At 53.9% G+C, this 12700-nt stretch overlaps 1 protein-coding gene across 1 annotated transcript in view; it reads left to right on the top strand.

The window, feature by feature from the left end:
- The window catches only part of LOC140399446 (plasma membrane calcium-transporting ATPase 3-like), a 177136-nt gene that overhangs the window by 18276 nt on the left and 146160 nt on the right, over positions 1-12700 (top strand). The window contains exon 5 of the mRNA XM_072489023.1: positions 7035-7249. Within this exon, the coding sequence (XP_072345124.1) occupies positions 7035-7249 (215 nt within the window). The remainder of the gene's footprint in view (positions 1-7034; positions 7250-12700) is intronic.

The raw sequence follows: 12700 nt of genomic DNA, 5'->3' as shown, positions 1-12700 counted from the left end.
GTTGCAGCTGTATAGAACCTTAGTTAGGCCACACTTGGAGTATAGTGTTCAATTCTGGTTGCCACACTACCAGAAGGATGTGGAGGCTTTAGAGAGGGTGCAGAAGAGATTTACCAGGATGTTGCCTGGTATGGAGGCATTAGCTATGAGGAGCAGTTGAATAAACTCGGTTTGTTCTCACTGGATCGAAGGAGGTTGAGGGACGACCTGATAGAGGTCTACAAAATTCTGAGGGGCATAGACAGAGTGGATAGTTCGGAGCTTTTTCCCAGGGTAGAGGGGTCAATTACTGGGGGGCATAGGTTTAAGGTGAGAGGGGCAAGGTTTAGAGTAGATGTACGAGGCAAGTTTCATACACAGAGGGTAGTGGGTGCCTGGAACTCGCTGCCGGAGGAGGTGGTGGAAGCAGGGACGATAGTGACATTTAAGGGGCATCTTGACAAATACATGAATAGGATGGGAATAGAGGGATACGGACCCCGGAAGTGGAGAAGGTTTTAGTTTAGACGGGCAGCAGGGTCGGCACGGGCTTGGAGGGCCGAAGGGCCTGTTCCTGTGCTGTACATTTCTTTGATCTTTATTTCACTGGACCAGTGCTATCTGTCTATATTCTCTGACGTGGCTGTGTGGGCCTTTCCCTCGATTGTCAGGGATTCAGTGTTTGGCTGTTCCAGTTTGGTCCAGGACCGACATCTCCCCACTTTCTCTTTGACCTGAGCGTCTAATCCCAGCCGCCAAAAAAAATAACTGCACGGCAATTCCTCCATCCTCACTGCACCAGGATATCCCTCGTGAGGGTGGTCGAGGAATTTATTCCACAGGCATGGAGGGTAATCTCTCGGCTCCCCATAATAAAACTCCACACTGGACTGGCAGCTCAAGTCTTTGTGTGACGTCGCGCGTGAGATCTGGATTCTTACGATGTGTGTCTGCCTTCGTTCCATTTTGGACCACGTTCATCGCCTGTTAAGAAATCGGTTGAGAGACATTCCAATTAGTTGTCCCTGTTATGGGCCAGGGACACCAAAGTGTATCATGCAGTTCACCTGACCCACAACTTTTAATAGATTGTGGTGTGGGGAGCACACGGCCCACTCTACAGGTGTGGGACAGCAGAAATGGAAAAGTATTGTTTAAAGCAAAACAAATGTTTATTCTATGAACTCAAATTAACCTTTTTAAAACATACAGTGAACATCTTAGCAACCATTAATTCAAATACAACCCCCAAAGAATACAACACTAAGTAATCCTTTAAGCTTTCCTTTTAACATCCAAACGACTTGAAAAACCTTTTACCAGAAGCACATCAGGTTAAAGTCACTACTGTTATTAGTTTTAAATCGCCAGGATCGATTTACAGTCTTCATATTACAGAGACTCTAATACACCTTCTGGCTGTGACTGCAGCTATCCAGCTCTGAAGACAAAACTAAAACACACCCTGCAACAAACAGCCTAAAACAAAAGTAAAAAGCTGACAGACAGCCCAGCTCCACCCACTCTCTGACATCACTGCAGAAGTAAACACCCATTTCTTCAAGGTACTCTCACTACAGATATTTATACACACACCCATTTATAAACACCCATTTCTTAAAGGTACTCTCACATGACATCTCATTGATGTTAAGTATCCAATAATTGACACTGATATGTAAAGGGGCTCCAGGTGGCCTTTGTGTCGGGTGATGTGATGAGAGCGTTTTGTGCAGAGTCTGTTAAAGTAAAACAAAGGTGTTTGTGAAAGGAGCAGAACCTTTTGACTCTTTATACAACAACAGCTAAACGTCTAACATCACCTTCCCCATCGCTGGATCGGTTCTTGTGTATCACTGTGTTTGAGACGAAGTCACGGGTGAGAACAACGGATGTTGACAAAACTTTCTTCAGATTCTTGCTTGACCTGTGCAGTGATCTAGACAAAGCACGTCGTTTGCATGTTGCTCCGATTTACAACATTGAATATCCTACGTGTGTGCTGATACTATCAATGGCCATCTCTGTAACCTACTAAGTGTTAAAGAAGGCATTAGTCGCTGAATGTAAGCGTGCAGGCACACCAGGCAGTAAAGAAGGCAAATCTTGGAATCATAGAATCTCTAGACTACAGAAGGAGGCCATTCGGCCCATTGAGTCTGCACCCACCCTATCCCCGTAACCTCACCTAACCTATTGGACACTAAGCGGCAATTTATCATGGCCAATCCACCTAACCTGCGCATCTTTTGGACTATGGGAGGAAACCGGAGCACCCGGAGGAAACCCACACAGACATGGGGAGGATGTGCAGACTCCGCACAGACAGTGACCCAAGCCGGGTATCGAACCTGGGACCCTGGAGCGGCGAAGCAACTGTGCTAACCACTGTGCTACCGCGCCACCCATAACGTCACCATTCAGAGAGGGGATACCCTTGAAGAAGAGTGATGTCAGCAGCCATTCACCTTACGATGAGGGCGAAGATAACACGAGGGGAGATTCCAGTATACAGGTACAAGGTCCGAGACGTCATCACATGGATGGCTGTGACACAACGGATGTCTTGATAATGCAGAGGTTAAAATAGATTGTGAAGTTCCAGCATCAGAGATGTGTGCACTCCACAGGTAAAATTCGGGAATCATGGGCGCAATTCTCCGCTATCGGCGCGATTTCCGCCGACCGGCGCCCAAAACGGCGCAAATCAGTCCGGCATCGCGCTGCCCCAAAGGTGCGGAATCCTCCGCCCCTTGACCGGCCGAGTCCTAACCTTGAGGGGCTAGGCCCGCGACGGACTGATTTCCGCCCCCGCCAGCTGGCGCGGAAATGACATTGCCGGGCGGCGCACGCGCGGGAGCGTCAGCGGCCGCTCACGGCATCCCCGCGCATGCGCAGGTGGAGGGAGGTCTCTTCCGCCTCCGCCATGGTGGAGACCGTGGCGAAGGCGGAAGGGAAAGAGCGCCCCCACGGCACAGGCCCGCCCGCGGATCGGTGGGCCCCGATCGCGGGCCAGGCCACCGTGGGGGCACCCCCCAGGGCCAGATCGCCCAGCGCCCCCCCCCAGGACCCCGGAGCCCGCCCGCGCCGCCTGGTCCCGCTGGTAAGAGAGGTGGTTTAATCCATGCCTGCGGGACAGGCATTTTAGCGGCGGGACTTCGACCCATCCGGGCCGGAGGATCGCGGGGGGGGGGGGGGGGTCCGCCAACCGGCGCGGCGCGATTCCCGCCCCCGCCGAATCTCCGGGGGCGGGGGGTCGGAGAATCTCGCCCCATGTCACCATGCTGTTAACCTTTTCTTTTGATGCACCCTTCAATTATTAAAGCTCATATTGAACCTTGAAGACATTGCCACATAAGAAGGCTTCTGCTGAATAGTACAAGGAGATTCTGTTACTGTGGCAAAGAGATGTCAATGGAGATTGGAGGAGAAGCTGTCCCCATCAGAAGTGCCTTGAGAGGTGCTCATACTCCACCACCAGGTCCGCTTCGTCCTTCCTTCCTGTGAGGCCCAGAAGCTGGGTTAGTGTCCCCTGATCTAGGTGTACAAGGTCCACAGGTCACTGAAAGGGGCAACACAGGTGGAGAAGGTAGTCAAGAAGGCCGACGGCATGCTTGCCTTCATTGGCCGCGGCATTGGGTATAAGAATTGGCAAGTCATGTTGCAGCTGCATAGAACCTTAGTTAGGCCACACTTGGAGTATAGTGTTCAATTCTGGTCGCCACACTACCAGAAGGATGTGGAGGCTTTAGAGAGGGTGCAGAAGAGATTTACCAGGATGTTGCCTGGTATGGCGGGCATTAGCTGTGAGGAGCGGTTGAATAAACTTGGTTTGTTCTCACTGGAACGACGGAGGTTGAGGGGCGACCTGATAGAGGTCTACAAAATTATGAGGGGCATAGACAGAGTGGATAGTCAGAGGCTTTTCCCCAGGGTAGAGGGGTCAATTATTAGGGGGCATAGGTTTAAGGTGCGAGAGGCAAGGTTTAGAGGAGATGTACGGGGCAAGTTTTTTACACAGAGGGTAGTGGGTGCCTGGAATTCGCTGCCGGAGGAGGTGGTGGAAGCAGGGACGATAGTGATGTTTAAGGGGCATCTTGACAAATACATGAGTAGGATGGGAATCGAGGGATACGGACCCCGGAAGTGGAGAAGATTGTAGTTTAGTCGGGCAGCATGGTCGGCACGGGCTTGGAGGGCCGAAGGGCCTGTTCCTGTGCTGTACATTTCTTTGTTCTTTGTTCTTTTGTTCTTTGAGCCGAGGCAACCTTGGGTCACCTTCTCAGACATGACTGGAAGTTGGTTTTTGAATCCACTAATTCATTGGCTGTTTCCCAACCCTGCTCTGCCAAAGGGAGCAGGAGGGTCATCCACGGACGAGGTGAAGGGGCAACTTCACCGTGCTTCTCTCTCTCCTTTTAATGGTACGACAGCTTCAACGTTCGTTCTTAGGATCGCATGTGTCGATTTTAAAGACCCGCCGCTCCAGTTTCGGAGTATAAATTGCCTCGGGTGTCAGCAATGCTGCTGCGCCCGTATCCATTTCCACTTTAATTTGATGGCCGTCGGGTTTTGGACATGCCCAGAAACATTGTTGCTCACCCCGCACCGACAAGCCGCCTGGCTTCAGCTCCTGCAGTCGCTCAGGTGCGCCATCTTCTGAGTGGCCTTGAACTTTGTCCCTTGATTCCTGAGGCCAACGTGCCTTGGCAATATGGCCTTTTCCCCCCCATTACTCTTGCATCTATCTGTTCTACTCCATCCAGCGTTTCACCGGCCGAGCCTCCAACCTGTGCACATCGGTGACACGGTACCGATCGGCGGGCTGTCCTCTCCTGGTGGGGGCCTCTTTTACTCCGTGCCGGCCCCTGTAGCCCTACGCCATGTTGCGCTGGGGCCGGTGCGGAGAATGAGGCTACCGTGCATTCGCGCATTCGCGCCGGTCGCAGTGCGCATGCGCAGACCCGCGGCGTCCATTTGACGCCGGTATCGGCAGCTGGAGCGGCGGGCGTCGCTCCAGTGCCGTGCTGGCCCCCTGTCGGGATCGCTACACTTAACGGTCCGACGCCGCCGTCATTAAACTCTCCGTTTTTTACGACTGCGTCAATACTTCGAGATGGGAGAATCCCGCCCCCCTATTTCTGAAGCTTTTTTCGTTGCGGCTCCATAGAAGTTGCAGCTTCCACAGCAGCTTTGAGAGACTCGCATACGGGAAGCAGCTTCCTCTGAAGAGCTTCACTTCGGTGTCCGCAAACCAGCCTATCTCGAAGAGTGTCATCAAGAGTTGCACCAAACTCGCAGCATTTTGCGAACCTTCTTAAATTCGCTACGAATTATGAAACGTTTTCACCTCCTTCCTGACTACGATGGTGAAACGGAACCTTTTCTTCAACCAATAACGGTCTCAGAGAGAAATGCCTCTAAAATCTTCATTGGTTCGACGTGAGATTTATCTGCTGGATGAATTAAGTTTTGTGGCAGCAGAGAGGTTTTACGCATGGCCGAACTGAGGGAAATTGCAACCTTGAATTGAAAGCTATCCTCCTCCGAGTTCCAGTTCTCGCAGTCCTCGTCAAATGCATCCACTGCACCCGTTTTTACCTCCTTGTTGCACCCCGGCTTCTCGGGGCCCAGACCAGCTGCCTCCCTTCCGATTCTTTCGAGGGTTATGGCACAAGCGGTCCCTCTCAATCCACCGAGCGACTGAGGTTGGACTTTCCCCCACCCCACCGCACCCACCCCACCTCCCTCACCCACCTGTACAGTGTCAGAAGAATTCTGAGTTCCCGTTACGCACACCCCGTTTACCTTCGCCCCACGCACGTGTGTACGTGCTTGTGGGTCCATCCCCGAGAATCCTCTTCCGCTGTTGCCGCCTCCGCCCGTCCATTTCCGCCGACTATCTTTTCCGTTCAGCGATTCCATTTTCTCGCCTCGGTCCTCGTCGCCAGGCTTCCCTCTCTGGGGTTTGCCGCGGAGGTGCCCACGTACTTGGATTCTCGCAAACGCTGGGAAGGGGTTCAATTTGGGAGACGGCGTGAGACGTGGGGGCGGAAGTCGGCCTTAAACACCCCCTGCCGACGTCACGATGCATCACTGCCAGAGCGATGTATTCCTGGATCCATAACGAGAGGCAGGGAAGGGAGGCGAGGAGAATTAAAATTTTGACGCAGCGAATGGGAGCAGATTAGCCCTCAGAAGGGGCAATTGTTTTTGTCGGAGGTGGGGGTGCAGTTGCCGTTTGACTGGGAGCGCCATCCGTCGCCCATCCCGAATTGCCCCCTCGGGAAGGGGGCGGGCGAGCCACCTTCTTGACCTGCTGCAGCCCCCCCGTGTGGTGTAGGTACACCCACCGTGCTGTTAGGGAGGGAGTTCCAGGATTCTGACCCGGCGACAGTGAAGGAACAGCCGATATATTTCCAAGTCGGGATGGTGTGTGTGTGTGTGTGTGGCGGTGGTGGTGTGGGGGGGGGGGGGGGGGGGGGCGTGCAGGCAGTGGGTGGTCCCCGTGGCGTCTGCGGCCCTCGTCCTTCTCGGGGGTAGAGGTGGTGGGTTTGGGCCGTGCTTGTCGAAGGAGCCTTGGCGAGTGGCCGCAGTGCATCTTGTAGACGGTGCACACGGCTGCCGCTGTGCGTCGGGGGGTGGGGGGAGTGGGTGTTGAAGGTGGGGGGTTAGCGTGTCCGTCGAGCGGGAGGGAGGGGGCTGCTTTGTCCTGGATGGTGTCGAGCTTCTCGAGTGTTGTCGGAGCCGCGCCCATCCAGGCGAGTGGGAGAGTCCATCACACTCCTGACTTGTGTCCTTGTAGATGGTGGACAGGCTTTGGGGGGGGGGGTCAGGAGGTGAGTTACTCTCCGCAGGATTCCCAGCCTCTGACCTGCTCCGGTAGCCACAGTATTTATACGGCTGGGTCCCCGTCCAGCGGATGAGGGGGAGGGGGGACCAGGAAGATGGAAATATAGGAGTGGGGAAGGGGATTGCACAGGGTAAATGGGTTGAACGGCCTGCTGCTGGGCTGTGAGGATGTGGAAGTGGCTGACGCTATTCTTTGTCTGCAGGTTTGGTCATGTCCGCTCTGACCGTCATTATCTTGATCCTCTCCTTCATCATCAAGACCTTTTGGATTGAGGGGATGAGATGGATTTCGGATTGTACCGCCATCTACGTCCAACATTTCCTCAAATTCTTCATCATCGGGGTGACGGTCCTCGTGGTGGCCGTCCCCGAAGGCCTCCCGCTCGCCGTCACCATCTCCCTGGCCTATTCTGTCAAGGTGAGGGGCCGGGGGGAGGTGAGAGGGGCGGGGGCCTGTCCTCAGACCCCCCCCCCCCCCGGGCTGCGAAGGGGAAGGGGACAATGTCTCTCACAGCACAGGGATGGGGGATATGGGGGGGGGGGGGGGGTAGAGTGAGAGAGACAGACAGAGAGAGAGACAGGGAGAGAGAGAGAGAGAGAGACAGGGAGAGAGAGAGAGAGAGAGACAGAGAGAGAGAGAGAGACAGGGAGAGAGAGAGAGAGACAGAGAGAGAGAGACAGGGAGAGAGAGAGACAGAGAGACAGAGAGAGAGAGAGAGAACGAGAGAGACAGAGCGAGAGAGGCAGAGAGAGAGAGACAGAGAGAGTGAGAGAGAGACAGAGAGAGAGAGACAGGGAGAGAGAGAGAGAGACAGAGAGAGAGAGAGACAGAGAGAGAGAGACAGGGAGAGAGAGAGAGAGACAGAGAGAGAGAGAGAGAACGAGAGAGACAGAGCGAGAGAGGCAGAGAGAGAGAGACAGAGAGAGAGAGACAGACAGAGAGAGAGAGAGACAGAGAGAGAGAGACAGGGAGAGAGAGACAGAGAGAGAGAGACAGACAGAGAGAGAGAGAGACAGAGAGAGAGAGACAGGGAGAGAGAGAGAGAGAGAGACAGAGAGAGAGAGAGAGAACGAGAGAGACAGAGCGAGAGAGGCAGAGAGAGAGAGAGAAAGAGTGAGACAGAGAGAGAGAGAGAAAGAGAGAGAGAGACAGAGAGAGAGAGACAAAGGGACAGAGAGAGAAAGAGAGAGAGAGAGAAAGAAAGAGAGACAGAGAGAGAGAGAGACAGGGAGAAAGAGACAGAGAGAGAGACAGGGAGAGAGAGACAGGGAGAGAGAGACAGAGAGAGAGACAAAGACAGACAGAGAGAGAGAGACAGAGAGAGACAAAGAGAGAGAGACAGAGAGAGAGAGACAGAGAGAGAGACAGGGAGAGAGGGAGAGACAGATAGAGAGGGAGAGACAGAGAGTGAGAGACAGAGAGAGAGACAGAGAGAGACAGAGCGAGCGAGAGACAGAGAGACAGAGCGAGAGAGACAGAGAGAGACAGACAGAGCAAGAGAGAGAGAGAGACAGAGAGAGAGAGAAAGAGAGAGACAGAGACAAAGGGAAAAAGAGAGAGAGAAACAGACAGAGAGATAGAGAGAGAGAGACAAAGGGACAGAGAGAGAGAGAGAAAGAGAGAGAGAGAAAGAAAGAGACAGAGACAAAGGGATAAAGAGAGAGAGAAACTGACAGAGAGATAGAGAGAGCGAGGCAACGGGACAGAGAGAGAGAGACAGACAGAGTGAGAGAGTTAGACAGACAGAGAGAGAGAGAGAGAGGGAGAGAGACAGACAGAGAGGGAGAGAGCGAGGCAACTGGACAGAGAGAGAGAGACAGACAGAGAGACAGTGGCCAGGAATGAATGTGAGTGAGAGAGTGATAGAGTTGTGAGCGTGTGTGCGTGAAGGAGTTCGAGTGTGAGTGAGTTCGTGAGAGTTTGTGTGTGTGACTGAGAGTGTGTAAGTATGAGTGAGAGAGTTTGTGAGTGTGAGTTTGAGTATGTGAGTGTGTGTGAGAGAGTTTGTGTGTGAGAGTGTGCGAGTGTGAGTGAGAGTTTGTGTGTGTGACTGAGTGTGTGTGAGAGTTTGCGAGTGAGTGTGAGTTTGACTTTGTGTGTTTGTGTGAGTGTGTGTGTGTGAGAACGTTTGTGTGTGTGCGTGTGAGCGAGTGTGAGTGTGAGTTTGACTTTGTGTGTGAGTGTGTGTGAGAGAAATGAAAATCGTTTATTGTCACAAGTAGGCTTCAAATGAAGTTACTGTGAAAAGCCCCTAGTCGCCACATTCCGGCACCTGTTCGGGGAGGCTGTTACGAGTTTGCGCGTGTCTGAGTTTGTGTGAGTGTGAGTGTGCGTGAGAGTTTGCGAGTGAGTGTGAGTTAGTGTGAGTGTGAGAGAGAGTGTGTGAGAAAGATTGTGTGCGAGATTCTTTGTTCGGGGAGGCTGGTACGAGTTTGCGCGTGTCTGAGTTTGTGTGAGTGTGAGTGTGCGTGAGAGTTTGCGCATGAGTGTGAGTTTGTGTGAGTGTGAGAGAGAGTGTGTGAGAAAGATTGTGTGCGAGATTCTCTGTTCGGGGAGGCTGGTACGAGTTTGCGCGTGTCTGAGTTTGTGTGAGTGTGAGTGTGCGTGAGAGTTTGCGAGTGAGTGTGAGTTTGTGTGAGTGTGAGAGAGAGTGTGTGAGAAAGATTGTGTGCGAGATTCTCTGTTCGGGGAGGCTGGTACGAGTTTGCGCGTGTCTGAGTTTGTGTGAGTGTGAGTGTGCGTGAGAGTTTGCGAGTGAGTGTGAGTTTGTGTGAGTGTGAGAGAGAGTGTACGAGAAAGATTGTGTGCGAGATTCTCTGTTCGGGGAGGCTGGTACGAGTTTTTTTTTTGTAAATCTTTTAATTGGCTTCTCTCCTATTTATACACAGTTGCTGTGTTGCAATACATTACATTTTACTTGCCTGTGCTAATTTACTTTATTTTGCTGAGAGGTTTGTTTTGTCCGTCATTTAATTAACTCGATGTGCATTTCATTGCCCTCTGGATCGGTCAATGATTCCCTCCCTCCCTCACCCCCCCCCCCCCCCCCCCCCACACCCCCGGTGGCTTCACCACCCTTCCTCGACGGGCAGCACGGTAGCACAGTGGTTAGCACATTTGCTTCCCAGCTCCAGGGTCCCAGGTTGGATTCCGGCCTGGGTCGCTGTCTGTGCGGAGTCTGCACGTCCTCCCCGTGCGTGCGTGGGTTTCCTCCGGGTGCTCCGGTTTCCTCCCACAGTCCAAAGATGTGCAGGTTAGGTGGATTGGCCGTGATAAATTGCCCTTAATGTACAAAATTGCCCTTAGTGTTGGGTGGGGTTACTGGGTTATGGGGATAGGGTGGAGGTGTGGATCTTGGGCAGGGTGCTCTTTCCAAGAGCCGGTGCAGACTCAATGGGCCGAATGGCCTCCTTCTGCACCGTAAATTCTATGATAATCTATGATAATCTTCTCTTGTGGTTTCCCCACCTTACTCCCCCCCCCCCCCCAAAAAAAAACACGTGGGTGTGGTTGCCCGGGCCCCTCTGGCACTGTTCACATTTATCCTCCACCTCCAGGAAGAACCTGCTCATCCGGGTTCTGGTCCGGTGCGCCCTGTGCACCACTTTGAGCTGCATTCAGCTGAGCCTTGCGCAGGAGGAGATGGAGCTCACCCTGCTCAACGCTTCGCTCCAGAGTCCCCACCCTACCTCTGTCCCCAGTTCGTCCTCTCATTTTTGTCTGGTCTCGTCCAGTGGAGTCCGGGCTCTGTCCAGTAGCTGTCCGTATATTCTCCCACGTAGCCCCCGCCTTCTCGTTGCTTGTGCCCATCAGGTCCTCTAGTAATGTGCTTTCTGGGGCCCCGGGGTACCCCACTGTCTCTTTGCGGAGGAAGTGCTTTATTTGGAGGTGTCTCAATTCCTGTCCTTTTGTTAGTTTCCACTTCCTCGTCAGTTCGTCCAGTGTCGCCAGTCTGTGCCCTACGTAGAAATCCCCGACCATCACTGTGCCTCCATTTGTACCCAATCTGTGTCGGGTTCTTGTACCCATCCCCTCACTCTTTCTGCCGTTGCTGCCCAGTGGTAGTATTGTAGGTTCGGGAAAGCCAGGCCCCCTCTGACTGTCCCTCTTCGCAGTGTCGGTTTGGGAATTCTCGGGTTCTTGCCCCCCCCAGACAAACGCCATGATTAGACTGTCTACGCTTTGGAAAAAGGCCTTGGGGATGAAGATCGGGATGGATCTAAACTGGAAGAGGAACCTTGGCAGTATGTTCATCTTGATCATCTGCACTCCCCCCGCCAGGGAGAGTGGGAGTGAGCCCCACCGTTGAAGGTCTTTTCTTACTTCCTCCACCAGGCTGGTCAGGTTCCACTTGTGGATCTGTGCCCAGTCTCTGGCTATCTGGATTCCCAGGTAGCGGAACCTGTTCTGGGCCGTTTTGAACGGGAGCCCCTTCAGCTCCCTTCCTCCCCCGTTTGGGTTCACTGGGGATGCCTCGCTTTTGCCCAGGTTAAGTTTGTAGCCCGAGAAGGTTCCAAACGCTTTCAGCATTTGCAGTATTGCCGTCAGTCCCTCCTGTGGCTTCGAGACTTAGAGGAGCAGGTCATCTGCATAGAGTGAGACTCTGTGCTCTCTGTCTCCTCTCCGGATTCCCTTCCAGCTTTTCGCGTCCCGCAGGGCTATCGCCAGGGGTTCGATGGCTAGCGCGAACAAGAGTGGGGACAGGGGGCAGCCCTGTCTTGTTCCTCTCTGCAGCTGGAAGTATTCAGAGCTGGTGGTGTTAGTTCGGACACTTGCTTTGGGAGCGTTGTACAGGAGCCTCACCCAGGCAGTGAACCCCGCTCCAGGAGCCTCACCCAGGCGGTGAACCCCGCTCCAGGAGCCTCACCCAGGCGGTGAACCCCGCTCCTAGCCCAAACCGTTCCAGTACCTCGAGGAGGTATTTCCATTCGACTCTGTCAAAGGCCTTTTCTGCGTCCAGGGAGACGATCACCTCTGGTGTTCTATCCCGGGGGGGGGTCATTATCACATTCAGCAGCCGCCTGATGTTCGCTGAGAGCTGCCTACCCTTGACAAAGCCCGTTTGGTCTCTGCGACCACCTCTGATACGCAGCCCTCCAGCCTTTTGGCCAGGAGTTTTGCGAGTATTTTCGCATCCGCGGTCAGCAGTGAAATGGGTGGGGCCGCACGGTGGCGCAGTGGGTTAGCACTGCTGCCTCACGGCGCCGAGGTCCCAGGTTCGATCCCGGCTCTGGGTCACTGTCCGTGTGGAGTTTTGCACATTCTCCCCGTGTCTACGTGGGTATCGCCCCCACAACCCAAAGATGTGCAGGCGAGGTGGATTGGCCGCGCTAAATTGCCCCTTAATTGGAAAAAGCAAATTGGGTACGCTAAATTTAAAGAAAAACAGCTAAATGGGTCTGTATGATCCACATTCCATCAGGTCTTTATCTTTTTTGGGTATTAGCGAGATTGTGGCCTGCGCCAGCGTTGGGGGCAGGGTCAGTCCGCGAACATGTCCCTTAGGTGTGGGGCCAGGACAGGTGTGAACTTTTTGTCGCAGTCCGCCGGGAACCCGCCGGGAACCCGCCGCGTCCCGGTGCCTCCCCCGCCTGCGTGGAGCTGATGCTCCCCATGATTTCCCCCAGGTCTGCTGGTGCTTCCAGCTCCGCCCGTCTGTCTTCCCCCACCACCTGGCAGCTCCAGCCCGTCTAGGAACAGTTTCATCCCCGCGTCCCCGTCGGGGGGCTCGGAGGTGGACCGTCCCCGGTAGAAGGTCTCGAACGCCCGATTAACCTCCTTTGGGTCTGTTACCAGTCTGCCTCTGCTGCCCGTAACCTGCGGGCAGTCGCCGCTCTGACGCCAAATCGCGGTTTTCCGTCAGCTCGA

The sequence above is a fragment of the Scyliorhinus torazame genome, chromosome 22, assembly GCF_047496885.1.
Source record: "Scyliorhinus torazame isolate Kashiwa2021f chromosome 22, sScyTor2.1, whole genome shotgun sequence".
Taxonomy (NCBI): domain Eukaryota; kingdom Metazoa; phylum Chordata; class Chondrichthyes; order Carcharhiniformes; family Scyliorhinidae; genus Scyliorhinus; species Scyliorhinus torazame.
The sequence above is the reverse complement of the archived record's forward strand: the minus strand, read 5'-3'. Positions and strand labels throughout refer to the sequence as shown.